The 26,762-nt window shown below is 39.6% G+C and overlaps 2 protein-coding genes across 6 annotated transcripts in view; one reads left to right on the top strand and one right to left on the bottom strand.

Moving 5' to 3' along the window:
- The window catches only part of col5a2a (collagen, type V, alpha 2a), a 93,708-nt gene extending 83,601 nt beyond the window's left edge, over positions 1-10,107 (bottom strand). Inside the window, exons 1-2 of one of the 2 annotated variants that reach the window (XM_054788234.1) lie at positions 10,014-10,107; positions 8,161-8,204 (exon numbers count right to left, since the gene is read on the bottom strand). The gene's annotated coding sequence lies outside the window, so the exon portion shown is untranslated. Of the gene's footprint in view, positions 1-4,085; positions 4,233-8,160; positions 8,205-10,013 lie in introns of those variants that run through there. The other variant, XM_054788235.1, reaches the window with a different exon arrangement.
- slc4a3 (solute carrier family 4 member 3) overlaps positions 1-26,762 on the top strand; it is a 55,788-nt gene that overhangs the window by 6,042 nt on the left and 22,984 nt on the right. For 2 of the 4 annotated variants that reach the window (XM_054788237.1, XM_054788236.1), the window contains exons 3-10: positions 136-310; positions 1,378-1,628; positions 1,767-1,942; positions 6,936-7,162; positions 15,246-15,391; positions 17,008-17,188; positions 17,313-17,448; positions 25,917-26,100. In XM_054788237.1, coding sequence (XP_054644212.1) covers positions 136-310; positions 1,378-1,628; positions 1,767-1,942; positions 6,936-7,162; positions 15,246-15,391; positions 17,008-17,188; positions 17,313-17,448; positions 25,917-26,100 — 1,476 coding nt within the window. Of the gene's footprint in view, positions 1-135; positions 311-1,377; positions 1,629-1,766; positions 1,943-6,935; positions 7,163-12,508; positions 13,162-15,245; positions 15,392-17,007; positions 17,189-17,312; positions 17,449-25,916; positions 26,101-26,762 lie in introns of those variants that run through there. The other 2 variants (XM_054788239.1, XM_054788240.1) reach the window with 2 other exon arrangements.

Raw genomic sequence — 26,762 nt, 5'->3', positions numbered from 1 at the left:
GAGAAAAGCTGTACAGCATACACATTTTCTTTTCATATTTTTGTGAAGGTTGTTCTGTTTTTCAGAAAGCCTCTGAACTCCTTTTATATTTAATTAGTGATTGCACACTAGGTGGTGCTGTTGTATTTTTTTCAGGTGAGGGAGGCTGATGACACAGAGGAAGAGTCATTCGACAGACAGAAAGAAGAGCATGAGGAGCAGGACTGGGAGAAAGCACTATCTGTTGAGTGCTTTGCAGACATCATTAGTGAATCTGCGTCCACCAGCGCTGACAGGATGGGACGAAATTACACAGAAAAAGATTTTGAGTGTAAGCAAGGACATTTGTTACTCAATACTGTATATATGTGAGCACAGCAGCTGTTAATCCTGTATAAACCCGAATTATTTCTATGCAGGTAGTGCTGTTTGAAGATCTATGCATTTTTATTTCTACATTTTATCTGAACCATGTGTTTTGTCTTCTAAACTGTGTGACTCCATATATACGTTATATATGTGAATATATACAGTAATATTTTGTTCATCACAGTTAATTGGTTGCAGACGCGACTGCGGGAAAGTAAATTTCCGATAAGTAGGATTCCTTATATATATATAGAATATTTTCCGAGATAGAGCATTGAAAACCTAAATACGGTTTTTAACATGAAATAACACCCCTGTAGTCACCCTTACACTCGTATTACCCAGTATAGTAGACATAATAACAGAAAATAAGCCATTTAAGTCATAAATAAGACTTGTACTCTAGGACGTTGCTGTAAATGTGTTCCGGTGGTTTGGACAGAAAGTGCCGTCGGTGGTTCAGAGTTGAGTTTTAGCTTGGTGTGGGTTACGCCTGCAACAGTAGCCCGTGTTAGGGATTATTGTGCCAGTAAAAACCTGCAATAAAAACCTGTTGTGTGGGCAATCAAGTCTGGTGCTTGTGTGTCTCCCCCGAATATTACAGTAACATTACTGACCTCTAGTGACGGGGTTGGAATGGAATATATCATTACAACGTCTTTGAATGAGACTTCTGAATTCCTTATATTTATGTTAATTTAGCTTTAGTTCATTATTATGCTTGACAATGGTTAATTCAGGCAAAAAATACTGAGAATTTGCTTAAAAATGCATATTTTTTTACTAATAGCAGGCCATATTCAACTGTAAACATGAAAATGTAATAATTAATACAATTTAATATCTTATAACTGATAAATTGAAGCCGCAAGATTCGAAATGCAAAGTGGCGAGGGACGTCTGTCATGCATATGAATAAAAAACTTCTATAAGTACTATAATGCTGTATGTCCTAGTTCAGCATGGTTTCAAGAACAACTAACCGTTATTTGTAGTGATAAAACATTCTTCCCATGTCTTCAAATACAGATCACAGGCACACAGTTCACCATATCCATCACCCCTTATCCACCCACTTGCCTGTACCCCAGCGCTTACGCAAGAGGGTGCACAGCACGGACCGCAGGCGCCGAAAGAAACGGAAGAAAAAAAAGACCTCTCTACCACCTTCTGAAGTTACACCCACCATCCATGAAGTAGATGAGGAGGAGGTAGCGTCTGAAATAGACACGCAGGAGGTGGCTGCCATGGCCACAGAGTTACCCAGTATTGAAGCACAGGTAATATAGGATTGAAACCCGCAAGATTGCTACGGTTGCTGTTAAAATGCTCTGTTTCTGAGCACGTAAACTGGATTGTAAATGTATTGTGCATGCTGTCGATTCCACCCCTCTCACTGATCTTCTACTTCCTCTTAGTTTAGTTTGGAGAGTCAAGAGGACTTGGAGGAAGTCCCTCCAATGACCACCTTACACACAGAAAATGAAGGGCATCGTTTAACCCAGAAGTGCTCGTTAACGCAAAGGGGAGAGCTTCATAGTGCTGTCATTGAACACCATGAGGAGATGGAAAAGGGGGAAGCTTCTTGCAACAGGTAGGCTCTCATACATTGTGTGCTGTTTGCTTGGTGGAGCACATTTGAACGGAATCTGCTCATGTCTTCTTAAATTCGTTCCTTTTTAATATGTGAGCAGTTAATAGCAAAGCGAATAGCCCCCATATGATGACATAAGGCAGCGTAGCTTGTACCTTCCCATAGCAGTACATGTGGTCCTTGTGTGACGTTTCGTGGTTACGACACACTCCTATAAATTATTAAAGCTATACAAAAAGAAAAAGAGAACGAGTGGACGAATATTTATTCTAAATTCCGGACTATTGAGCGCATCTGAACATAAGCCGCCTCACCTAATTTAAAGGGAAAAAACATTTTACATCTATAAGCCGCACTTGTCCGCAGGTGTCCACACTGTAAAATGGGATATTTACACACTATAAACCTTGCAATCCTACCACCCATCGGTGTCAACAGCGTCACTCATTAGTGCCGATGAGTGAGACGTGAGACGCTTTTTTCATTTATTTATTCATTTTTCCCCAGAGTTAAAAAGCTGCCGCAGTCCAAGCAGAAGCTGTTGTAATTCTATACTTGAGCAAACTTACTTAAGATTTATCAGATCAAAACACGATTGCTGCATAGGACTTCAAAATGTGATATTAGGGTCCACTTCAATAGTCCAGTTCACCATTTCCTGAATCTACAGTCTTAGCATCATGGGAACTGTAGTTCTTTTAGACATAAATTAGCTGCATCAATCTTAAAGCGTGTGAAAAAAGTAGTGGCTTATCATCCGGAAATTAGGGTAGTTGCATGTCGCTACACTGAGGAAGGGCATCGTCACTTTTGTTCTTTCTTGTTAACTTTTCAACTTTAAAGTCCATTTATCTCCCAAGTGTGAGGCAGGCTCCTCTAAAGAGCAAAGAATAGTGAAGTAAAATGGAATGCTCGAAATGTGAAGGAATTGTGACCAACATTGACCGCGAGCTTGATCTAATGCAATTCAACTGTCACGACCATCATCAGGATAAGTATGTTATCCTTGAACATGTGAAAGGATTTGCTCCTATGAAATTGACAGAGATAACTAAGCAGCGTAGTGGTCTTCCTCCTCCCAATAAGCCTTTCTCTCCCTACCTTGCAACGCCCCTTTCAGTGAGCAAGACAACCACAGGGATAAAAGTAAGAAGTTGTTTCATTTCATTTAATTCAAAACCTTTTTATTACTGTATTTTATATGTCCTTCGTGTATTCTGTGTACAGAGTGAGTGGCCTAGTGACCCTCTTTTATGTTCCAGCACGACTATGGCTCTGTGCCTACATACACAGAGTACTGACGTCAACTCCATCAAATATATTAATAATTAGAACAGAGATTGTGAGCCAGGCTGTCTCATCCATCATATTTATTACTTATTGATTAGTCTACGTTCTGCACTTATTTATACATTCTACAATAGTTCTGTCACTTTTTTCCATCTGTATTTATTAATTTGTCTTTAGTCTCTGTTTTAATTAATTTTCAACGTATTTATTTTTATTATTTGTATTTATCTATAGTTTATTTTTTAAATATATACATATTTTTAACACTATGTTTTTTTTTCATTTTTTTAACAAAAAACTCCTTCATCACTGCATAATCCACCATAGCAACACATTATGTAATAATGTTGCATTATGTAAAATGTGATGTATTTTCACCTCATTATGCAATAACGCTGCATTTTGTAATAATCTGCTGCCTTTTGTAATAAAATTATTGAATGCATTTTGTAATAAACCTTGATGCCTTTTGTAATAACTTGTTACGTATGGCAAAAGTTGCAGATGCTGCACTTTTTTTAAATTACAAAATGCTTTCAAGGATTTCATTACATGACATATTATTGCAAATTGTGGTGTTATTATACATTGAGGTGATTTATTAATGTAGTAATTTATTACATTGTTACATAATGCACCTGTCATGATCTGGGGCGAACTGGTAGCTGTCGAAAGCTTGACCCCCAGTATGCAGAGACGAGGCGGCAGCGTGCAAAAAATGAAAATCTTTAATGGTGCAAAAACTCACTGCTGCACAGGATTTACAACAAAGGGCGACAGAGGATAAGGCTCTGCGAAACAATACTCATAGTAATAGTAGTAATAGTAGTAGCAGTAGCAGGTCAGTACTTACTCAGGTAACAGCACCGGTGAGGTGAACACAAGCAATGAACCAGAGCCGTACTCAAGGCGGCGCTGGGCTTTTAAACCCCACAAATGTTAATCGCTCACAGCTGCGTAGCAACCGCCAGGGGTGAAGCGGCTGCAGTTTCCTCCCAGCAGGAAGTGCAGCCCGCCAAAGTAAGAGCACAGGTCAGGAAGTGCTTTCTCCTGTCCTGCGGAACACGACAGCACCATTATTACAAAATGTGGCGCTACAGGCGTCTATCCACATATTCTGTTTTTTTTCTACCTCTTAGAAAATGGTAAGATTTAAACTCATGAAGTGAGTTTAGTAATTGCTGAGACATGGGGAAGGACGAGGATTAAATGAGCTTTGTTTCTTCCTACTCCGTTTCGAACATGTTGTGCAAGTGTACATGTGATATGATGTTCCTCAGTGTGACTAGTTAAGCGTGTCAGAAACAAATAAAACCATTGCTATCAGTAACGGCTGACCTCCCATAATTCTTCTGAATGAAAATTTTCAGTGACACTCTCCACCATCATGTACACCAGCAGGTTTCAAACCACCACAACAGAGCACGCGTGTGTGCCCAACGTGTTAAAAGACATAAATAAGGTAAAATTTTCTGAAAATCTTTTCTAATAGACATATTTAACATAGAACATTCTGGCTAAATGTTTGAATCAAATTTATTGAGAGTTAAAACCTATGATATTTAAAATGTTTTAAATAGTCGTCTCTCGTTTATTGCGGTTAATTGGTTCCAGATCCGACTGCGATAAGTGAATTTCCGCGTAGTAGGATTGAATATTAATAAATATCATTGAGTTACAGCATTGAAAACCTGTTTATGACCTTCTAAATATGTTTTTTTTAACTATTATTACAGCCCTTTAAACATTAAATAACATCCCAATAGTCACCTTTGCACTTTACACACATAATAATAGAAAATAAGCCATCTCAGACATAAATAAGATTGACTCACACATTAGCATGCAGCTGCAGCGTCACAGTGTACTTCCTGGTGGCTATTGACTCATCAATGTAACGTTACTGACACCTAGAGACCAGTGTAGCATACTACTCTACTGCCACTGTTTATGGTGGAGGACAGACTCATGATGCACTTCAGTCGCTGTATTAGCAAGCAGAGAACACATGCAGTGAACATTGACACATGATATGCTGTCAGCCACCGTCTACACTGCTAACCTGCTGCTAGCACTCAGCTAACAGTCAACTCTAGCCAGCTGACGTCACACACATTGCTTCCCACTACCCATGTATCGTTTCTTAAAGCCGCACACAACAAGTCACAGATACTGTGTTACACTTCATATCATGTCTTTTGAATCCTTTATATTTGTATTTTGGTTGATTTAGTCATTTTGGCTTGAAAACGCTCAATTTACGCCCATGAATACGTCAAATTAGCTTAAATATGCATTTTTTTTTTACTAATAATAGACCATATTCAACCACAAAAGAGTGATCATTTATTAATTAATTGATTTTTGAAATAGCGTGAGGGCGCATTGTTCGAACTGCGATGTAGCATGTTTTCATTCACTTCAAATATGACTACGACAACTAAAATAATATGAGATTTGCGTCTGTTTGGCTCTTTGGAGGGAGGCCCACAGTGTTTGAAAACCCCAGATGAAGATATTTCTGTAAAGATGAAAGCAGTTCCATAATAACATAACTTAATAAACATTCTGTTCATGTAGGTCAGGTATATCATCAGTACAGCGAATCCCCGCATATTTTTTAGAAACGGGCCCACAAATTTGCAGATTTCTGGTCAAACGATTACTTTTTAATTATTTTTTCTTTGAAAATTGCCCAGTTTTTCCTCAGAAAGCACATCCCATTCACCAAAAGTTGATAAATAAAATGAAATATGGAATAATAGAGGCTAAATGTACAGCATACATGTACTGCTGTTAGAAAGCCTACGATTTTTACATGTTAACGATCATTTTCATCAAGCTTTGAGATTTTGCACTTTGTTCGGTGATCCTTGAACACACCATAGTCCTGTGCTGAGAAGCAAAAGTTTGTTTGGCTGTGGAAGCACTACTAGCTTCGGTGAGCACCTGTACATTTTATAATTTAAATGCGTTTAATAAGTGTGTGAGGCATATTTAGGGCTTAAACCTGGCAAAGAGAGAAGGGGAGATGAATCTACTTTAATAATAACAACATTCACTTGCTACTATTGGTGTCTTTGCACCAATTGTAGCCGAGAAGTTGATTTGAACTCTGAGAACGTCAACGTTAAGATAGCAGGAGAGCTTGGAAAGGGGGAAGTGAGCTTGTTAGTTTTTTTACGTGATAGTTTTTCACCATTTCCTGTCATTACACATCACACTAATATATATTTCCTTAAGCAATTGTCGTTGAGAGGTTCTTATTTGCTTAATTCTCTTGTGGTTTCAAAACAGGCATCCGACCAAACATCAGAATATGAATTATTAGAGTTTTTTTGTAATTTTATACGGTGATATATATTGGCGTTATCTGCTTGTGGAGCAGCGATTAAGGTTCTTCTCACAGCAGATCAATTCGGAAAACGTTGCCTGTGTCATGCATTATTTTGTAGCCGTGCTTGATAGAACACAGACTGATGTTTGGTGAGAGGACACATTCCTGTTGCAGTGTTAGGAAGTCCTCTGCTGGTGATATGACAGAAATGCAAGCAAACACATTTGCTTTGAAGAAATGTATGGGAAGATTTTTGTGTGTATTCGCCATTGTAATAAAAGCAATGATTTGTCCAATTGACCTACAACATGGATCTCATTGGGTCTGTACACATTTCTCGTCAATCATATCTGTGTTCTTTCTCAGCGTCAACCCAGGATCAGTATCCCCCAGTGCAGTTGCGACTCCGAGCAGTTTCCGCCGAAAGCCCACCCACCATCGCATGGCAAGTTCCCCAAGGAGCAACTATGACCTGAGGGAGCGGATCTGCATTGGCAGCATGACTGCTGTTGAGACTGCTGTCTATCAGCAAGTGCCAACTGATGAAGCCGAGGCCCAGATGTTGGCCAGCGTCGACTTGGATGACATGAAAAGTTAGTGAGATCTAACTGTGTGCTCACATGTTCCGCTGTTAGGTCCATTTCTGTTGAGGAGAGGAACTAGAGCAAATGCAAATGCAGACAAACTGTATCCAGGAAAATCCACAAAAAATAAAGCAAATGAAAGCAAAGTCTTAAAGCACATGAGAACGATAGATCACGCAATATTGTCACAATAGCTCATGAGAACACAAACAAGTGATTTTAAAGACACAGTTTTCATATGTTTAAGTTTTTGTCTGACCATTTGGAACGGATTAATAATAAAAACTGAAGTACAATGTTCCCTCGTTCATCGCGGGGGATAGGTTCCCAAAATAGCCCGCAATAAGTGAAATCCGCAAAGTAGCCAACTATATTTTTGAACAATTATTATGTTATATTATATATGTTTTAAGACTGTGAAACCCCTCACCATACACTTTATACACTTTTCTCAGACAGGCTTTAACATTATATCAAATTTCTCTCGTTTAAACACGCAAAGATACATTTTTGTATCCTTGTTAAAACATATTCCTCGTCCTCCATGAACTGAAGGTTCATTTACAGCATTCCAACTTCTGCCTTCTGCTAGTGGCTAGCGATCATACAACAGGAAACAGGCAGTCCTGCGAAGGAGATTGACTGACAATGGTCTACAGCCAATCAAAATGCAGACCACAACAGGCAGGTTCTCCCTTAACCAATCGGGACTGTTTTAGCTCCATATTTACTTAGACCAACTGGACAACTAGACACGTCTTCAACTGTCACATGAGTATACAGCACCCCCTACTGGTAGCAGTAGTGAATACAAAAACAGACACATGCAACAGAGCGCCGATAGAGCACTCTAATACATCACAAGGACGCAGAACACTACGTGCGTTCATACGCTGTTAAAAAACGTGCAGAATTGCACATTAAAAAAAAATCTGCGAAAGAGCGAATCAGCGAAAGGTGAACCGTGATGTAGCGAGGGAACACTGTACCACTGTAGCTCTACTTACAGCATGTATCCAGCCATCCATTTTCTCGTTAGGACTCTCTTTCTCTGAAAGTTAGTTAAAAAATCAATTAGTAGGCCTTCAGTGTGCTAAAACAATCTATCCACCTTGCATAGAACGTCATACATTATCAAGACGCTGATTCTGGAGAATGAGACACATCTAAGTTTTGGACTATTCTGGCATTTTACTAAACACAGATCTTGACTACAAATACAGGGTTTCTTGCTGCTACCCTTGGCTTGAATGTTCTCTACCGTGATGTACTGATTTGTTGGAGAACATTTTTTTTTATGGCTGCCGCTAGCTACTAATAAGCTGAGCTAACTGAATCAAAGCAACAGCCTAACAACAGAATGCCCTAAGGAAGAGAGCCTCCCAGGAGATTAAAGGAGAATAAAAAAATATCTACAGCACTTTACTGTCCTGCAAAAAGGGGCAATAAGAATATCTATAATAACAAAAATCTTATATTCACTGATCTGGTACAGTACATTTTCAAACAGCAAAATGTATTTATTTGCAGTGAACTAAACCATCATCATGTGTTATAAGTAGATGTATATAAATCACATTGCTATCCATTCCTGATGAGTTTGTCTCAATGTAATCACCTTTGATTTGATCAGGCTTTAAAAAGATCTTGTTACTAACAGTTGCTCTTTGGTAAAATTAACATATAAAAACCCCGGACTAATTGCGAGCCAACCTCAGGGCACATACAGACAAACAAGCATTCACAAGCACATTCACACACACGGTCAATTTTGAATCTCCAATTAGCATAACATGCATGTTTTTGGGTATGGGAGGAAGCCAGATTACCCAGAGAAAACCCACGCACACACAGGGAGAATATGCACACTCCGAGAAGACTGACTAGCTTGGTTCCAGGTGGTCAACACTTCATCATGAAGAGATCGCCACTCCTTATTCCCACACACTGTATACAGTTGAATTGTTCTTAGTGGTCTTACAGTGTTCACAAATTATTACCATCCCTAAAAATCATATTCAAACTTTCCATTTATTGCAAACACAAATAATACTAATTAAAACATTACAGGAGAGGGAGAACATGAAGATTTATAGAGGTGTATAGTAAAACACAAATCAACAAACCAGAATTGGTAGGCAAGAGTTAGGGGTGTAAGAGAAAAAGCCGGAATTCAGGGGCAATAATGACAGAGCCTGCAGTCGATTCCCCTTCACCAGCGACCTTGCCTCTGGGCTTTCCTGTTTTACCAGACTGAAGTAATCATTGACTGTTTAGAAACACAAAACAGGGCCACTAAAATCACAGCTGCTGGGAGTGATGCTTCACTTTGACAGGCCATGCAAGCCACTGTATCCCGCAGTTTCATTCTGCTGCCACAACAACAGCGCTCACAATTGGGATTGTTAGTTTGTAAAATATAATGGGTCCAGAAATAAAATGAATATCTTTCTATAATAAATAACACTACCCACATTGGGCCAGCTAAACCATTCCAAATATGTGTCAGTTCAAACAATACACAGCATAGACACACAATAAATAAACACATTGAATTACATTTAGCCTATCCCAGCTGACTTTATGCAAGAGTCAGGATATACCCAGGACTGGTTGCCAGTCAGTCTCTCGGCACATGTAGACAAACAACCATTCACACTCACATTCACACTTAAAAGGAATTAAACGTCTCCAATTAACCTGCATGTGGTTACTGGTGACCAAGAACGTTAGCAAGCAAACAGAAGGAATGAGGAAGCTACCTAAGATATACTGTACCGTATTGACCCAAATAAGAATACTGTAAGATGGTATTTTTTCCATTGCAGACAAAGCAAATTGTGTAAATCCTGGGGCATACCAGTGTTTGAAGTCGATGTCAATAGGTCCTCCCATGGGTCAACGAAGAATAGGCTCATAACAGGCCACTGGAGCTGTATCAAATCCTACTCATAAGAACAGTGCCGGCATAACCCAACAAGACTTGTCAGCTGGTGAAGCCAGACAGGCCAAGCCTGAAAGGGATGCAGGCGCTGTCACCATAACAGGTGCCAAAAGAGCCGTGACAGGAAAGGCAGTGGCATCCACACATGCATGGCCCTCTGCAACAGGATGAGATGCTGAAGCTGCACATTTGTAAATGACCAAAGAGGCCAGTAGAATTCCCTCCAAAAGGGACACAGCTTTATCATGATAGAGAATATGGTTTAGGGTCAGACTTGTGTAGCCAAATGACAGTGTAGCCAAAAGGCACTAAACTCGTGGACCACACCTATGGTTTTTTACCCACTGTCCGTGTAAATTAACCTGCAGCCAAGACACAGGCAGTCCGAGTGCTGTCAATTTAGCAGCTTGAGACAAACAATGAGATGGTAACAGGGACAACATCACACCACAAGAAGCCGGAACAACTGAACACGGTCAAAGAGGCGATACGATGAGCCTCATCAGGATTTTCCAAAGACTCATCAGAATGATCTGAACGAGAGAGAAACCTTAGCACAGAAATGTGATTCAACATCTTTAGGAAGGGGAAGAAGTGAAGCAGGGTTCAAGGTGTTGCAACGCTGAATGGTGAGGTTGGAAGAGCTGGGGTGTGAGCTTTGAATAATTCAGAGCCTTCAAAAGTGTCGTTAAACAATGCGAAAGACAAAGAGTAAGACAGGCACAGCCTACAAGGTCTTGTAACCGGACTGGAAGCTCAACAGTCACTATAGCACATGGAAGTTCCGCATAAGTCTGAGATTTTCACCATGTTTTTGGAGAAGAACAGAGGTCATCAAACATGAATGAACCGGACAGATGGTCTTGACATGTTGCAGCGGCAAAAATGGGCACGCTTCAAATCCACAAAGGAATGCTCTGCAGCAGTCTTTCAACGTGGGGGCAACACGTATTGATGAGTGATTTTATAAAGAGGCTTCAGCTCTGGAATAAGCCAAAGTCTTGTCTTCAGGATTAAACACATGACGGAGGTAGAAAACCAAAGTTTGGAAAGTAATGCCTTGGAGCCCATAGCAGCCAGGTGTTTTAGCAAGGCAGTGATGTCTTCCTTGCATCGTTGTCTACAGGGAGAACAGATCAACAAATCATTCACAAAAAAGAACGCTGAGCCATCAGGAAGGTGGAAGTCTGCCAAACTGTGAGCGAGGGAGGTATTGGAGATAGTGGAGCTCTCAGTGTAACGTTTTCCAACGATAACTGAGAATCTAAATAAGGAGGAACACTGACAAAGGCATTCAAAATCCACTTCTATGGCAGAGAACCATTGACTTGAATGTGTTAGGAACATTAGAGCATATCATTCACAGCTTGTCAGTCCTGAACAAACCTTCAATGGTCAGAGTGACCAGCTGGCCTGATTTTCTTCACAGGAAAAAATGGAAGTTTGGACAGGGGAGTCATCAGATGGCTTTCAACAGTGCATCTAAGACAGGGCGTGCATCCTCCCTGAGCGCATATTGAGAAACCTTTGGCCTGTAATCACTTTTGGGTGTGATGCTGACCGACTCACAGTCCTTAATGAGAGCAGTGTTTCCTCTATTATATATAGTACCCCAGGAAGGTCAAGTTAATATTACGTCATTTTAACAAGAACACAACAAAACAAGTCTATACCTTGTTATTTTATTTAACAAACTAAGTGCCCTTATTTTGTGTATCTTACAGTATTTCCTTGACCGCATGTCATTTCTCTCTCTATATGGTCGCACGCTTCTTACCTCTCTAAGAGCTATCACACAGGCCAATTAAATGGCATGTTTATTTTGACTTTGTGAGTTATTTTTTAAGTCTTTCTATTACTCTCTATTGTAAAACTTGTGCTCCCGTGGAAAAGTGTTGCGAATTAGCGCATGTGCTAAAACACTCAAACAATGCATCTGCTCTGTCCAATGTAATTGTGATGTCCACATCAAATAAACAAAAAACACAAAAAAGTTTGTGAAATGTAACTTTTGAGGACCGATTGCAATACATACAATCCTGGGCGGGTGACGATAGATACTTTATAGCAAATATAGTTTGATTATTTAGCTCACCTTTCTCATATTTAGCTTGCTTTTTTAACATCTAACTAATTTTCTTCACAGTTGTGGTAGAAATTCAATTGTGAATCAAAATGGTAAATCTAAATCCTAAATCTTTAATCTAAATATAAATACTAAATCTAAATCTTGGTTTGGCAATGCTTATAGGAACTGATTACTAACGTCTTCACCATATTACATGTTCCTACAGTATATTAGGTAGGACAGTAATGGTACTATACGAATGAAAAGCGTCACCTCTACACTAGCTCACTCTGTCGTTATGGCACAGCCTCAAAATCAATAGACTGTGGACATCACTAAAAAGGGTGCACTGTCAGTCAGCTGACAGGTTTCACAAAGAAGACCACCCATTTTCCGTATTTTGCAGTTGTCGCCAAAGTTAATGTTGCTACTGTGTCTGCACGCTTGTGACGGCGGATTTAGAGAGGTGTTTCTTTGCTCCAACTGGATATTTTTTTCATTTTTCTGTACAGACAGAGCCCACTCACCACAAGCTAGTGCTTTTTCTTGCTGATACAATTCTGTCAAAGGATTCGGATCACATGCTTTAAACTCCCATTGGGTTGGCGGTGCAACAACTTCAACTGAGGTAGACTGGTGACTTGTGAACAGTGGTCCACAGAGCACACTGCACTCAAGAGTTGGCAAACCTGGATGAGCAGTAAGTCTGCTTGGAGAGAGGAGGATAGGAGGAGGTACCAGCTGTCAAGATGACAGATCCAGAGGGACAAGAGAGCCAGGCTGATAAGAAGAACTGCACCGACAACAATGGAGCTGAGCACCAGTGTGGTGTCCAAAAAGGCTCTGGCACCCCAAGGCAGCACCAACATGAGCACCACAGCTCACAGTCCAATGTGGAAGGCTTTGAGGATTTTGAAGAGTTTGTTTTTGATTTTGATGATTATGACTTGCTTGAGTCAATCCACTCTCAACTGGGGTCACCACTCGATTCAGTCCGTAAGTGTTGTGTTTTTGTTAAGGTTCACCTCTAATGTTGCTGGGTACGGTTTTGAAATTTGTTTGAGTTTTGACAGTGGGCAGTGTGGCATTCCAAGCTTGTGTTCGTCATAATCCAACAATTTCACACCAGTAAACCTTTTGTTCTATTTCTGTCCACATAATCAATGGACGTGAGTTTCCACTGATTACGTAGTTCGCCGCTGGCTTGATTAATGGTATGGGAACATTCATGTCACAGAGTACAAAAGTTGGTCCATGGTATTGAGTGAAATGCTGCTCGACTGTTGCTGTTTCCGTTTTTTTCATTGATCGAGTGGCATCCATTTGGCTTTGGGCTCAGCCACAGCTGGAGCGGAAAGACATTTCATTGACAATCCATGTGTGATTCTGGTTCTGTATTTATTTATTTTACTTTTCATTATTTTTTTATGTTTTTAGTCTTGGGAGAAGAGATGAAAGTGATGTACATCTGCTTTTCCCCACCAAAGTACCACTGCTCATCAAACAGAATTATTTCTTATAGCTGAATGTATTTGTTGATTTTAGTACCATAGACTTTTTCAGCTAACCCACTTCACTGTCGTAACATTTATCTTACTGCCAAACCAATTCACGTTGGTGACCTGAAAATTGTGGCATAATTATTGACATATAATAACAGAAGGCTTCCTCTTAGGGAACAAAATCTGTGTCGTCTTTGGTAATACTTGACACCTCAACACGGTACCTGTAATTCCTTGGCCACAGCACAGACCTGGGTACTTGCACATGCAAGTGGTTCCCAACTTAATTGTGTCATGGAATCAATGCAATTGTTACTTGTGACAGTTATTTTTATATACACTACTGGTCAAAAGTTTTAATACACCCCAATTTTTCCAGTTATTTATTGAAATTCAAGTTCTTCAAGTCCAATGAAAAGCCTGAAATGGTACAAAGGCAAGTGGTGAAGTGCCAGAGGTTAAAAAAAGATAAGGTACCCAAAACTGAAAAATAATGTGTATTTCAGAATTACACAAAAAGGCCTGTTTCAGGGACGACAAAATGTGTCAACAATTTAAAGCTGTTCTAGAGAAATGGAGGCTGATCGTCCTTGACAGTTCCTACAGGTGTTCCAAATACTTACTACCTCCTCTGTCTGCATAAAAACAGTGTGTGGAACACACTGTGGTACTATACCTTTGTGAACATTAGTTCATAATCAGTGGATCACAACGTTGACATGCCGGTTATCATTAATATCTGACTTGATTTTTCCTTCTTACATTTAAGCTACATCCATTTGTGTTTAATTATGACCTATAGCATATTCCTATATTTTCATGTCTTAATGGTTGACTAGTCTAGATTGGTGGTTCCCAACCACCCGGCTGTGAGCCAGTATCATGCCATGGGTGCGACCGAGCCATGCCACAAAACCCCCTTGGCAAGCACGGGAAAAATGAAAACAGACATATTATGTTGTGTTATTGCTTTTTTGTAAATAAATGCATTGATTACATCCGTGCATCCCTTTTCTATTGTCCTCATTAGGCACCTATTTCCCTAACTTTGGGCATGGTGCACCCTGGATTGCCAGTCAATGGCACATATAGACAAACAACTGTTCACGCTTCCAGTCAGACCTGAGGGCAATTTGGAGTCCCCATTTAACCAAACAAGCGTGTTTTTGGGACGTTGAACCTGGAGTACTTGGAGAAATCCCACTCAAGCACACAGAGAACGTGCAAACCCCAAACTGAAAATGACCGAAAGGAGATTCAGCCAAGGACTTACCCACTGTGAGACAGACATGCACACACCACTATGTCACTGTATATAATTACCTTTAAATACAAATCAAGTTGTACTAAAAATATAACCTGATCTAGACCACTTGCAGGAGGACTTTGTGTATCTCAACAAGAGTAAAGGGCTTGTATCAATCAAACAAGGTTTCTTGTAATCTGTGATCCTCCACAACAGATTCTGAAGTACAGTAATCGTCATTCAAGGAATGAGATGATGGATCTGAAAAACATTTAATAACGACCATAATCTTTGCAATACTGCATTGAATCCAATCAATTTGTTTTGTGCAGGTCACAGATTTGAGGACAACCCCGGGGTAAGACGCCACCTCGTGAAGAAGTCATCTAGATGCCAGGTGGCCCGTACAAGCAACAGTTCCACTCCACTATCCAGCTTAAAAAAGAAAAAAAGAGCAGCAGACAAGAAGACCCATGAGGTTTGTGGCAAACAACCAACCTTCACGGAAGAGATGGTTGGTTACTTGAACTGGAAAACATTATTTGTGATGCCTACTGTATAAAGTCATATTTGAGCTTAAAATAGTGTTGTGCATTGTGTTGAAAATCAAATTATATTGAATAATCTGTAGCTTTTTTTCACAAATCAATTTGTTCATAAATCCCTCTAAGAAAGAGCCAACAGCACCTCAATAATGATAAATAAATTACTTAAAACTTAAAGCAATGCCCCTGCTCAGGTCACTCAGTGAAACATCCTCTTCACCAAGAAATGAATTTTAATGCAGAACTGTCTAATTCTAACTTCTGCTGTGTCAGCATCAAGCTATCTTTATCTCCACAAAAGATGCTGATTGATAAGTCACCTTAAACCTTGAAAAACTGTGCTGCAAGATCCAGTAATATTGTGGCATATACAATGGAACCTCAGTTTTTGTACGCTCGGTTTTCATGGGATTCCTTTTTTGATCAAAATGATTGCCAAACATATGTCTCGGTTATCATATGACCAAATAGTCCGCCAAAGAAAGTAGTCAGCTTGCCTGTGTATCGTGCAACCAAATCCATCCATCAAACAAAGTATCCGTCCATACGTCAGTCTCTGTGAAAAATTGATAATGGTTCCTAGTTAAAACTTGTTGCAGGGGGAATGGTTTAAGGGAAAGTGAGCCGGGTCAGTGTGTGTAATGATGATTGTACCTGCTGGTGAAGTTTACAATAAAGTTCAAGTGAGCAAATATACAGCTCGAATGATCCATTCTTTAAAGTTAAGTTTTTAATGGACGGGAATAAAACCGCATCCGTGGCTCTTCCGTCCCTTTCCATCCTCCCTCCCCCTCCCTCGAGTCTTCAATAAAGGTGAAAGAGATGTTAAGTGTTCATTTTTTCATTTGTCATTTATATGTATGATGTTCATATTTCTGGTGTCTGGAAAGGATGAATTGGATTTACATTATTATGTTTCAGTTTTAGTATGTTTTGGATTTCGTCTAACCTTTTGGAATTGATTATTGTAATTTCCGGACTTTAAGCCGCCACTTTTTCACACGCTTTGAACCCTGCAGCTTAAACAATGATGTGGCGAATTTATGACTAAAAGAACGACAGTTCCGATGATGCTTAGAGTGCTGAAACAGAAAGTAGTGCATTTCCGCAATAGAAGCTAATATCACATCTTTTGACGTCATATGCAGCGATCGTGTTTTGATCTGACAAAGCTTAAATAAGTTTACTCAAGTGTAGAATTACTATAGCTTCTGCTTGGACAGCTTGGAGCGCAGCAGCTGTTGAACCCCAGTGAAAAAAAAAGTCTCTCACGTCTCACCGTAGCTAATGAGTGATGCATGGAACTTCGAGTGTAGGTAGGATTGCACGGTGTGTCTTTCTGCATAAATATCCCATGTGACAACGTGGACACCTGTGACTTATCGACAAGTGTGTCCTATATACTGAATGTACAACATATTTTTTCTCTTTAAATTTGGTGTGTGTGGCTTATATTCAGGTGCGCTCCAAAATCCGGAATTTATGGTAATTGAGATTCCACGGTATTCTGTATCCTTGAGTTCTCATATGTGCTTTGCCTCATCTCCAGTTGTTTGTAGAGCTGAACGAGCTGATTGTGGAGAAAGACCATGAAATGCGTTGGAAGGAGCGTGCTCGCTGGATCAAGTTTGAGGAGGATGTTGAGGAGGAAACTGATCGCTGGGGCAAACCTCACGTGGCTTCGCTCTCTTTTCGAAGTTTACTTGAGCTTCGTCGCACCATCACAAATGGTAAATGGCCTCTGCCAAACATCCAGCAAAAACAATAGTTAAAAAAAACAACAAAACTATTGAGTTTGTTGAAAGCGATCTCATGATTGTTATGATTGTTATATCATTCCCCGGTCTTTCCAAGGTGCCATCCTTTTGGACCTTGAGCAGAACTCTCTGCCAGGAATCGCCCATTTGGTGGTGGAGACGATGATCATCTCTGATCAGATTAGAGCTGAGGACCGATCCTGTGTTCTCCGTGCTCTACTTCTCAAACACAGGTCTGTTCTGTAACATATCCCGACTGATTACTGACATTTTCACTTGACTGACTAATGATCTCTCGTGTATAGAACACAGGTCATAGTTTTATATGAGAAGCTTTAATAGTTTGTGTTTTTAACAGTACTTGAGATCACAACGTAGGCCAAACATAGCATCAGCGCTCCTCAAAACTTTAGGCAACTCCTTCCTAATTTGGGTGGTACATGATTTTCCTCCATTCAATAATTATAATCCTACGGTCAGATCAATAAGTAGACAAAACCACCTTTGTTACATTCCCACCTTGTTATAAATGTGCACATTTGTTCTGGGTGTGAACACACTTGAAGAGTGTCGGGAATGTGCGTGTGTTGAAGCAATAATAAATACATCTATTGGAGAAATGTTGAAATAGGTAAGCAAGGTTTATTTTCTCACATAAATAATTATCTGATCCCCTGCTGATTTTGAAATTGCCGCCCTTACAAAGACATGAAGAGTCCATATTTTAGGTTTATTTGAAGAGAGAGACAGAACATCAAGAAAAAATTGCCTAAAACATAAAGGTTATGAATTAATTTGAGTGTGAATGAATAAATGAATGATTTCCCCCATTGTAAGTATAATTATATACTGTACATATTGCAATTTTAACACCTGTTCCCATGTCTTTTAAATATATTTGTTATCTTTGACAAAAAAAGCCAGAAATGTCAGAAATCTGTTCTGATCTTTGTCTGATCGGTCATTAATATAATAAAGTTGATATGTTGTATTGTGTGGTTATGCTAATTACTCATTTACATAAATTGGTAAATGACGGTGTCTTTGGACAAGCTCTTTGAAGTGAACAACAGGAGCTGTCTCTGTGATAATCCATGAGTGAGAATGGCTGATACCAATACCGATCACATAAATAAACTGTACATTTTTCAATTTATTTAAGATGAGTGGTTTCGGCCAGGGTTTCCGTAAAGGGGGGAAAAGTTAGGATAAATCCAAGGGCCCCTGACTGCCAGGGCTCTTCAAAATACCTTTTTCCATTTCGATGTGAGAGTACATCGATGGGACTTCCATGTAGCAGCAGGAGGGCTCCAAATTAGAGAGCAGTCGTCAGAACCCGTTGTTTTCCACCTCTGAGAAAGGCTTAACTTATTTTTCGGGTTGTGTGCTTAGCCTTCTGACTTGCTTTGACTGGCTGTTGCTGTACCGTGAGCCTCGAAAACTCACCATAGTCTGCCTAGTATTTGTTCTTCAAATACCATATGAAATTAAAGCTTTTAAACGTGCTACCCCCGCAAGATATTTTTTGTGGCATGTGTTGCAGGATGCAAACTTTACATCACCGTCACAAATTGCATATAAGTTCCACATGACAGACCTGTTGGGTTTGCCACTGCACACTTGCGCACTGTGAAGGAAAGGAGGAGGGGGACACTAGCCAAGACATTAGAGCAGGACACTATACTCCACACAGGGGTCTCTGCAAGCTGCAATAGTATAAGCCACAGGTCAGTGGTTTTTGTGATAGGCATAGAAAAGCAGTGATCGACATACTTTTCCACAGAAATTGGCTGATACTGATTGGTGGCTGATCGATCGGAGCATCCCTAATACAGAGTCTATATAGCAGTTGCCGCACCCTTCTAGAAAGTGAAAGTTAAGTTTGTGAGGAAGTGAGAGTTAAGATTTTGTGTCTCTCAGTAGTTTTTCATCAGTCGTATGTAAGCGTTGGGCAACTTTGATTGTGCTATGTGAGTGTGTGTTTCAAAAAGGCCATCTGTGAGAAGCTATTGGACTAAAAATGCACTCAGCTGTTAGACTGAATCTATAAGTGTAATAATCACATCTAAAAATACACAATCAGATTGGACCTTTTTGTCCAATTAAGATGGGTCTATGTTTTTGTATTTTATAATTTGTTTTGTGGAGCAATCTGTTCCATATTGTGCATAAAAATAAAGCCATGTGGATAATACAGTAAATATCTGATATACAATCATCCCTCGCTACATCACGGTTGGAATATTGCTCCCTCACTCTATTACGGTTTTTCGAAAAAGGGACGACTGTATTTATATATGCACATTAGAAATTTGTTTTACAATAAAAATAAATGCAAGCAACAAAAAATCTGAGGATCCATTTGGGAGTCGAAAGTGTCGGCTTGTTCTTGGGAACCGAGGCAAAAGAACTGAAATTTCCATCACTAGTAAATGAGTAACAAGAAATCGTCCTTGGAGATGAGTTCAAGAATTACAAAATATTTCTACAGGGTATTTTTGACTTACAATAATTCCCACCCGCATAATAATCATCAGTGTTTTTACTGCCATGGCCAAAAGCTTTAGTAAATCTAAACCATCTTAATCTCAAATAATGGGAAATGTTATTGTAAATGAAAAATGAACAGGTTTTTCTTCATCCTTTTAATGATAGGAATTCAGCTACATTCGAGCATATGTATGGCAACGTATAAAATGATCTAAGCTCCCCTCTTCCATTTTTTTGGTTTGTGTTAGCAAAAGGCTGACACAGGGAACCCACACTGGGAATTTCCAGAATGTTAGATTTAACGAGACTTGGCTCATCATCTGAACTTTCCTGTGGTTGACAGGGCTGCAGATGTTGGAACTGTACTGTGGTTGTGCGCGGCTGTAAAGTCTACGCCATCGTCGATGATGTTTTGTGTAATCAGCCGTGGCCCTCGATCTATACCTTTGCGGTACTCAAGTGTGTGTGTTTGTTACAGGGCAGCGGCACACTTACCACAAAATGCACATAATTTGCTTTCAAACAAATGCTTTGTTACTCCAATCAAAGTGAAATGATATTGCGAACTACGAAGTATCATTCCTCCATGAGTGAGTAATGCTTTGATAGTTTTGTTGAAATCCTGTATTTTGGGCCAAGTTTAAGTGTTAAGTGGCTCAGAAAACTGATACCTTATGCATCCTTGCCAAGCTTGTCTTTCAGTTTAATGGCACTGCAATAAACTGTTAAAGCAGTTTGCGTTTTTGGTGCGGAAGAATCAGTGTAAATATTTGACTTCCTCAGCATTAATTAAGTAGACTTCTTGGAATCTTAAGAACATGAATAAATTGGATTTCGGCTTGTCAAATGTAAATGTTTTTAATGTCAACATGTAAATGTTTTTAATGTATGTTTATTTTTAATAAACATACATTGATGAGGACTTATTTTGACATGTCAGGGAAACTCATTGGCAGTTGATTAGTGGAACCTAAGTTCAGTGGAACCCTGGATAGTGTTTGCCTCGGTTAGCGTGTGTTTTGGTTAACATTGAATATTTACGTCTGTGTAGGCTCTCAGTCGTACAGGAGTTGTCCATCGAGGAAAAGGCTTCTTGAGACGTCATCTGTACTTCTGTGTAGAAGGTGTCGGACGTTTCGCTCCTCATCCGAAGAGCTTCGTCAGCAAACTAATAAGTGCTGGTAGCTTAGGCCTTAAATACAGTAAGAGTGGGCGGAATTGGTGTGCCAACACCCTCCTCCTATTGGTTCGTTACACTAAGCCTGGGCGGAGCAGTGGTATAATCCTATCCTGTTATTCACACCTACGATAAAAGGGAAGTGTCGCTCCCTGAATTGGGTATGAACGACTCTGATACTGGCTTGTTAGCATCTATTGTTCTGGCTCGGCCCTGCCTTCACCTCATTTGCAAGACTAAGAGCTGTGGGTTTTGGTCTCAGTAACCTGCTGAACACAGGGTCCAAATTAAACCTCAAACCACCATTCCGATTCAATGATGGGTTCTGTTGTTTGACAAAAATAGCTTCCTTAACTCCTCTTTCAAACCATCTGTTTTCTTTGGCCAAAATCTTAACCTCGCTGTCCTGAAAAGAGTGATTGGTAGCTTTCAGGTGTAGATGTACTGCTGATTGAGGACCACTAGCATTGTCCCTGCGATGTTGATAAAGCCTTTTTTGGAGCATTTGCTTAGTTTCCCCAATGTAGTGCTCTTTAAATTAGCAGATTTAAGGAACCACCTCAGATTTAATCTTAGATGCAGGCAGAGTAGGTTAATCCCCAAATGCATGAGGCAAGCGTCCCTTGAGCAAGGACACTTGGCAAGGAAAATGCAACAAAACTACATCAGAAAAATACAGAATTTGAGAATTAGGAGGCTTAACATAGAGATAAAAAATAAACAGTCTGAAGTAGAAACCTTCTATCAGAGATTGCAAACCAAGCTTACGCACGAAACCTATCAGGAGGTTTGTGAATTTACCAAATCAGGTTATATGAAGCACCATAGCAAAACCAAAGAAAGGCATAAGGGAAAATTCCAGAAACTTCTATTGGAAAATCGACCACAGCTTGTCGTAAACACTAAGGATGGGGGGAATCAGACCAATACTAAAGAAAATTGGATCAAAAATCTGTCAGACAGAAGCCTCTCGGAGACAGAGAAGGCAGTATTAACCAAGGGTCTCAACTTCTCAGTGACTCCTAAAACGATACCCACAGTAGACTATATCACAGCAGCTGAATCGGCCATCAGGAACAATAACCTTTCTAGAACAGAGGCAGGGGACCTTCGTCTGAGAATATCGGCCCTTCTCAGTAGTGCCAAACCACCACCGTCCAATATCACGTTAGGTGAGAGGAAAGCATTAGCGGCTCTGCAGAAAGATGAGAGCATCACCATCTTACCAGCTGATAAGGGCAGATGCACAGTGGTTCTCAACACATTGGACTACGAAGAAAAAATAACAAGTCTAATTAGTGATGCCAACACATATGAGCAACTTAAAAGGGACCCATCCAGTAGGTATAAGAAAGAAATCATACACTGTCTCCAAAAGTTAGAGAAGGAAGAACTAATTGACAGACAGATGTATCATAGGTTATACCCTGGGGAGGCTACACCATGTATCTATGGCCTTCCAAAAATCCACAAGGAAGGGTTTCCCCTCAGACCCATTGTCTGTAGCATTGACTCTACCACGTACAATGTAGCGAAATATGTAAAAACAGTCTTATCCCCATTGGTAGGCAACACTGATCATCATATAGAGAACACAAAAGGGTTTGTGGCGAGCATCAAAGACCTCAGATTGGAGCCAGAGGAAACTTTGGTGTCTTATGATGTGACTTCACTTTTCACATCTGTCCCCACCTCAGCAGCAGTCTCGGTGGTGAGGAAGAGACTGCTCGAGGACTCAACTCTGCATCGGAGAACAAAACTTAGTGCTGACCACATCTGCCAATTACTGGAAATTTGCCTTAACACCACATATTTTCAGTTTAGAGGGAAATTCTACAGACAAATTCATGGTTGTGCTATGGGCTCACCAGTCTCACCCATAGTGGCGAATCTGTACATGGAAGAGATGGAGAAACAGGCTCTCACATCCTTCTCAGGGACAAAACCAAGGCACTGGTTTAGATACGTGGATGACACCTTTGTCATAATCAAAAAACAAGAAATTCAGTCTTTCACAGATCACATCAATGCGGTGGACACCAATATCAAATTTACTCGCGAGGACACTAAAGAAAACCAACTAGCCTTCTTAGACTGCAAGGTAATTATAGGAAAGGACAGACAGCTACTTACAGAGGTCTTTAGAAAGGCCACACACACTGACCAATACCTGCTTTTTGAATCAAACCATCCACTACAACATAAACTAGGGGTTATTAGGACCCTCCAACATAGAGCGGAACAAATACCAACTAGTGCTGAGGGAAAGAAAAAGGAGACACAACATGTCCAGAGAGCGCTCTCAACCTGTGGGTACCCACGGTGGGCTTTTAACAAATGTCAAAAGAAGAGAGTAGGGAAAGAAACCCAAAAGCCCACAGAAGCAAAAAGGAGAGGAGTGGTAGTCCCTTATGTAGCGGGGGTCTCCGAAAAACTCCAGAGGATCTTATGGCAACACAAAATTCCTACCTATTTCAAACCAGTAAATACCCTGAGACAAAAATTAGTGCATCCTAAAGACAAGGCTCCAAACCAGAAACAGAGCAATGTGGTCTATTCCATCCACTGTAAAGATGAGGAATGCAAAGAGCACTACATTGGGGAAACTAAGCAAATGCTCCAAAAAAGGCTTTATCAACATCGCAGGGACAATGCTAGTGGTCCTCAATCAGCAGTACATCTACACCTGAAAGCTACCAATCACTCTTTTCAGGACAGCGAGGTTAAGATTTTGGCCAAAGAAAACAGATGGTTTGAAAGAGGAGTTAAGGAAGCTATTTTTGTCAAACAACAGAACCCATCATTGAATCGGAATGGTGGTTTGAGGTTTAATTTGGACCCTGTGTTCAGCAGGTTACTGAGACCAAAACCCACAGCTCTTAGTCTTGCAAATGAGGTGAAGGCAGGGCCGAGCCAGAACAATAGATGCTAACAAGCCAGTATCAGAGTCGTTCATACCCAATTCAGGGAGCGACACTTCCCTTTTATCGTAGGTGTGAATAACAGGATAGGATTATACCACTGCTCCGCCCAGGCTTAGTGTAACGAACCAATAGGAGGAGGGTGTTGGCACACCAATTCCGCCCACTCTTACTGTATTTAAGGCCTAAGCTACCAGCACTTATTAGTTTGCTGACGAAGCTCTTCGGATGAGGAGCGAAACGTCCGACACCTTCTACACAGAAGTACAGATGACGTCTCAAGAAGCATTGAATATTTACTGCAACATTTTGCTTAGTTTTGTATACATTTTCTGGTTAGCGTAAAATATGGCACACGTCTAGTCTGTTTTCTTAATGTAGTTTGAACATAAAACGTCATTGTTGGCAGCCTGTTAGCTTGTTAATACATGGAAATAGGAACCAATAGTGTTCAATAGTGTTACTCACCTTCTTTATATTTAATAAAGGCACATGCAACTTTGTTTGGCTCCATTTTGGGTCATTTTGCAGTCATGATCAAAAGAAAAGCAGATACTTGAGGTGAGAAAGACTATAGAATTCAAGAATTAACGCATTGGAAAACACAAAGGTGGTGTCCATGTTTATCTCGCTGCCACATCGTGTCTTTGTCAACAATGATGTCTTCAGTGAAGGTGAACGTAACATTCAGTGTTCATTTATCCCTCTCATTCATCATATACACTCCACTCCAAAGGTTTGGGAACACCTGCAGGCCAAACGTTTGGAGGGGAGTGTATATACATTTCCAATACTTTTTTGCATGTAAAACTATAAAAATTTGGCTTCCTGGAACGGGTTAATTGGATTTACATGATTTCTAATGGGAAACATTTATTTGGTTAGAGTATGTTTTGGTTAGAGTCAGACCTTCAGGAACGGATTAATGACACTAACCAAGGTTCCACTGTATACATTTTAGGAATGATATGATGACAATACATGAGCTACATATTGTCAAAATGAATTACGGTACCAAGAAATAAATACTTATGCTTGGCCAAATATACCTGTACTGTACAGGTATAGATGAGTCAGTAGAAAAATAGAATATGATACCGATGATACCGATATGAACAAATATCACATTTTTATGCCGCTAATCAATCAGCTGATATTATCAGCCATCCTTATATATAACTTGTAGCTTAATTAACTTTCAGTAATAGGCTTTTGAAGGTCAAACCCATCCTTTTCAAGAGAATTACAAGATGTAAAAAATATATTGATAGTCTGAAAGCGAATTCCTTGACTGTATGTACTGTAAGGTATAAATTTTGGCATTTTTTCATATACTGTATACAAATACATTTTCGTGTGTGTGTTGATCCAATTTGTTTCATTTTCCAAGCATGCAACATTTATATATAACGGATATTGCATGCACACACTAAGCAATGCAAAATAAAAATAAAGCCATCGAGCCAAATTCAAACTGGGCCATCATGCGGTCATTGTCAGCCTTTCCACGTAAATTCCCAGCATATCACTGGCAGCTTCCACAGGGAAACCAACCCTCCGTCATTACAGTCATTATGAGACTGACATCAGATTTACAACGTGGAAAGAAACACATCGAGATGCTGTTAGAATTTGGCTCATTGCTTTCTAAGACCACTTGAAAGATCCATTAGAAATGTCTTGTGCACGACTCCCTTAGCAGTTCCACCTCCTTCAGTCAAGAGGTTGTTTTGTCCAAATTGGGCACCATCATACCGGACCATGTGGTCCTCATGAGTGAGGTGATGTCACCATTGGACTTAACAGCAATGCATGTGATTTGTCGTTAGAGGGAGTCAAACATTATTTCACTTACACACAGAAATGTGCAGCTTTCTTTGTACTTTTTCATTTTTGTCATTAAATTGAACCGTGGTTCCTGTCCTGTAAACAATCCTACATAATAATATAATGATGGTAACGATAACGATATTGGCGTGCGAATGATGACGTGCTCCATACAGCAATGAAAAAATGTTAACGGTTTATCGGATATCGGTAATAAAGCCAGTATTGAGCATCTCTACTTAACTCTATTAACACTGACACTTAACACACAACTTTTTTGCCACAGCCATCCAAGTGATATGAAGCATCGTTTTCACCGCTACCACTCGTCTGCCAGTCTCCATGGGAGTTACAATCACAACCATGTCCAGGACACGAACCTGCCCCTGGTAGCTGAAGAACATGCTGAACACCAGGATAACAAAGGACCAGTGTATGACCCCAAACAAGAAGTCTTTGTCAGCCTGTTTGTAAGTTTGCGTTACATGATTGTATGTCTTCTAAACATTGTCTTCTTCAAAAACTGTCCCTGCAGGAACCACGTTTTCCAACGGTCATTAAGTCGCGACTTTATTGAAGTCAAACCAATCAATGTTGTTTTTTTTTTGTTTTTTTAATCACCTACGTCATCTTTTTAAACATTAATACACATAATTGTAATGACGGTGATTTTTCTCCAGATTTTTTGCCACCCTCTAGCATTTAAATGATGCATGAACTAAAATTAAATAGCAAAGTTACACTGAATGAGGTCACAAAATCAGATATTTCACTTAGAACTGTGCAATTAGTATACACCACGGAGGAAGATGACTAAAATATTGCTTAATTTTACATTAAAATAACAAGTCAAAATAACAAGATAAACATTTGGATTTAATGTATTTATTGTGTTTTATTTTTTATTTTTCTTTTTGTTATTATTTATTTGTATTTATTTTTATTTGTATTTATTTTCTAGTATTGTTATTATTAATGTATTTGTAATACCTTAATGTCAAACATTGGCTGGATTTAAAGTATTTATTATTTTTAAATTCTTCGTATTATTTATTTTTATTTATTGCTATGTTTTATGTATTTTTGGGATTTGTATTATTAATATATGTTTAATACTTTAACACTGGTTCTA

Source organism: Dunckerocampus dactyliophorus, chromosome 9 (assembly GCF_027744805.1).
Source record: "Dunckerocampus dactyliophorus isolate RoL2022-P2 chromosome 9, RoL_Ddac_1.1, whole genome shotgun sequence".
In the NCBI taxonomy this organism is placed as follows: domain Eukaryota; kingdom Metazoa; phylum Chordata; class Actinopteri; order Syngnathiformes; family Syngnathidae; genus Dunckerocampus; species Dunckerocampus dactyliophorus.
The sequence above is the reverse complement of the archived record's forward strand: the minus strand, read 5'-3'. Positions and strand labels throughout refer to the sequence as shown.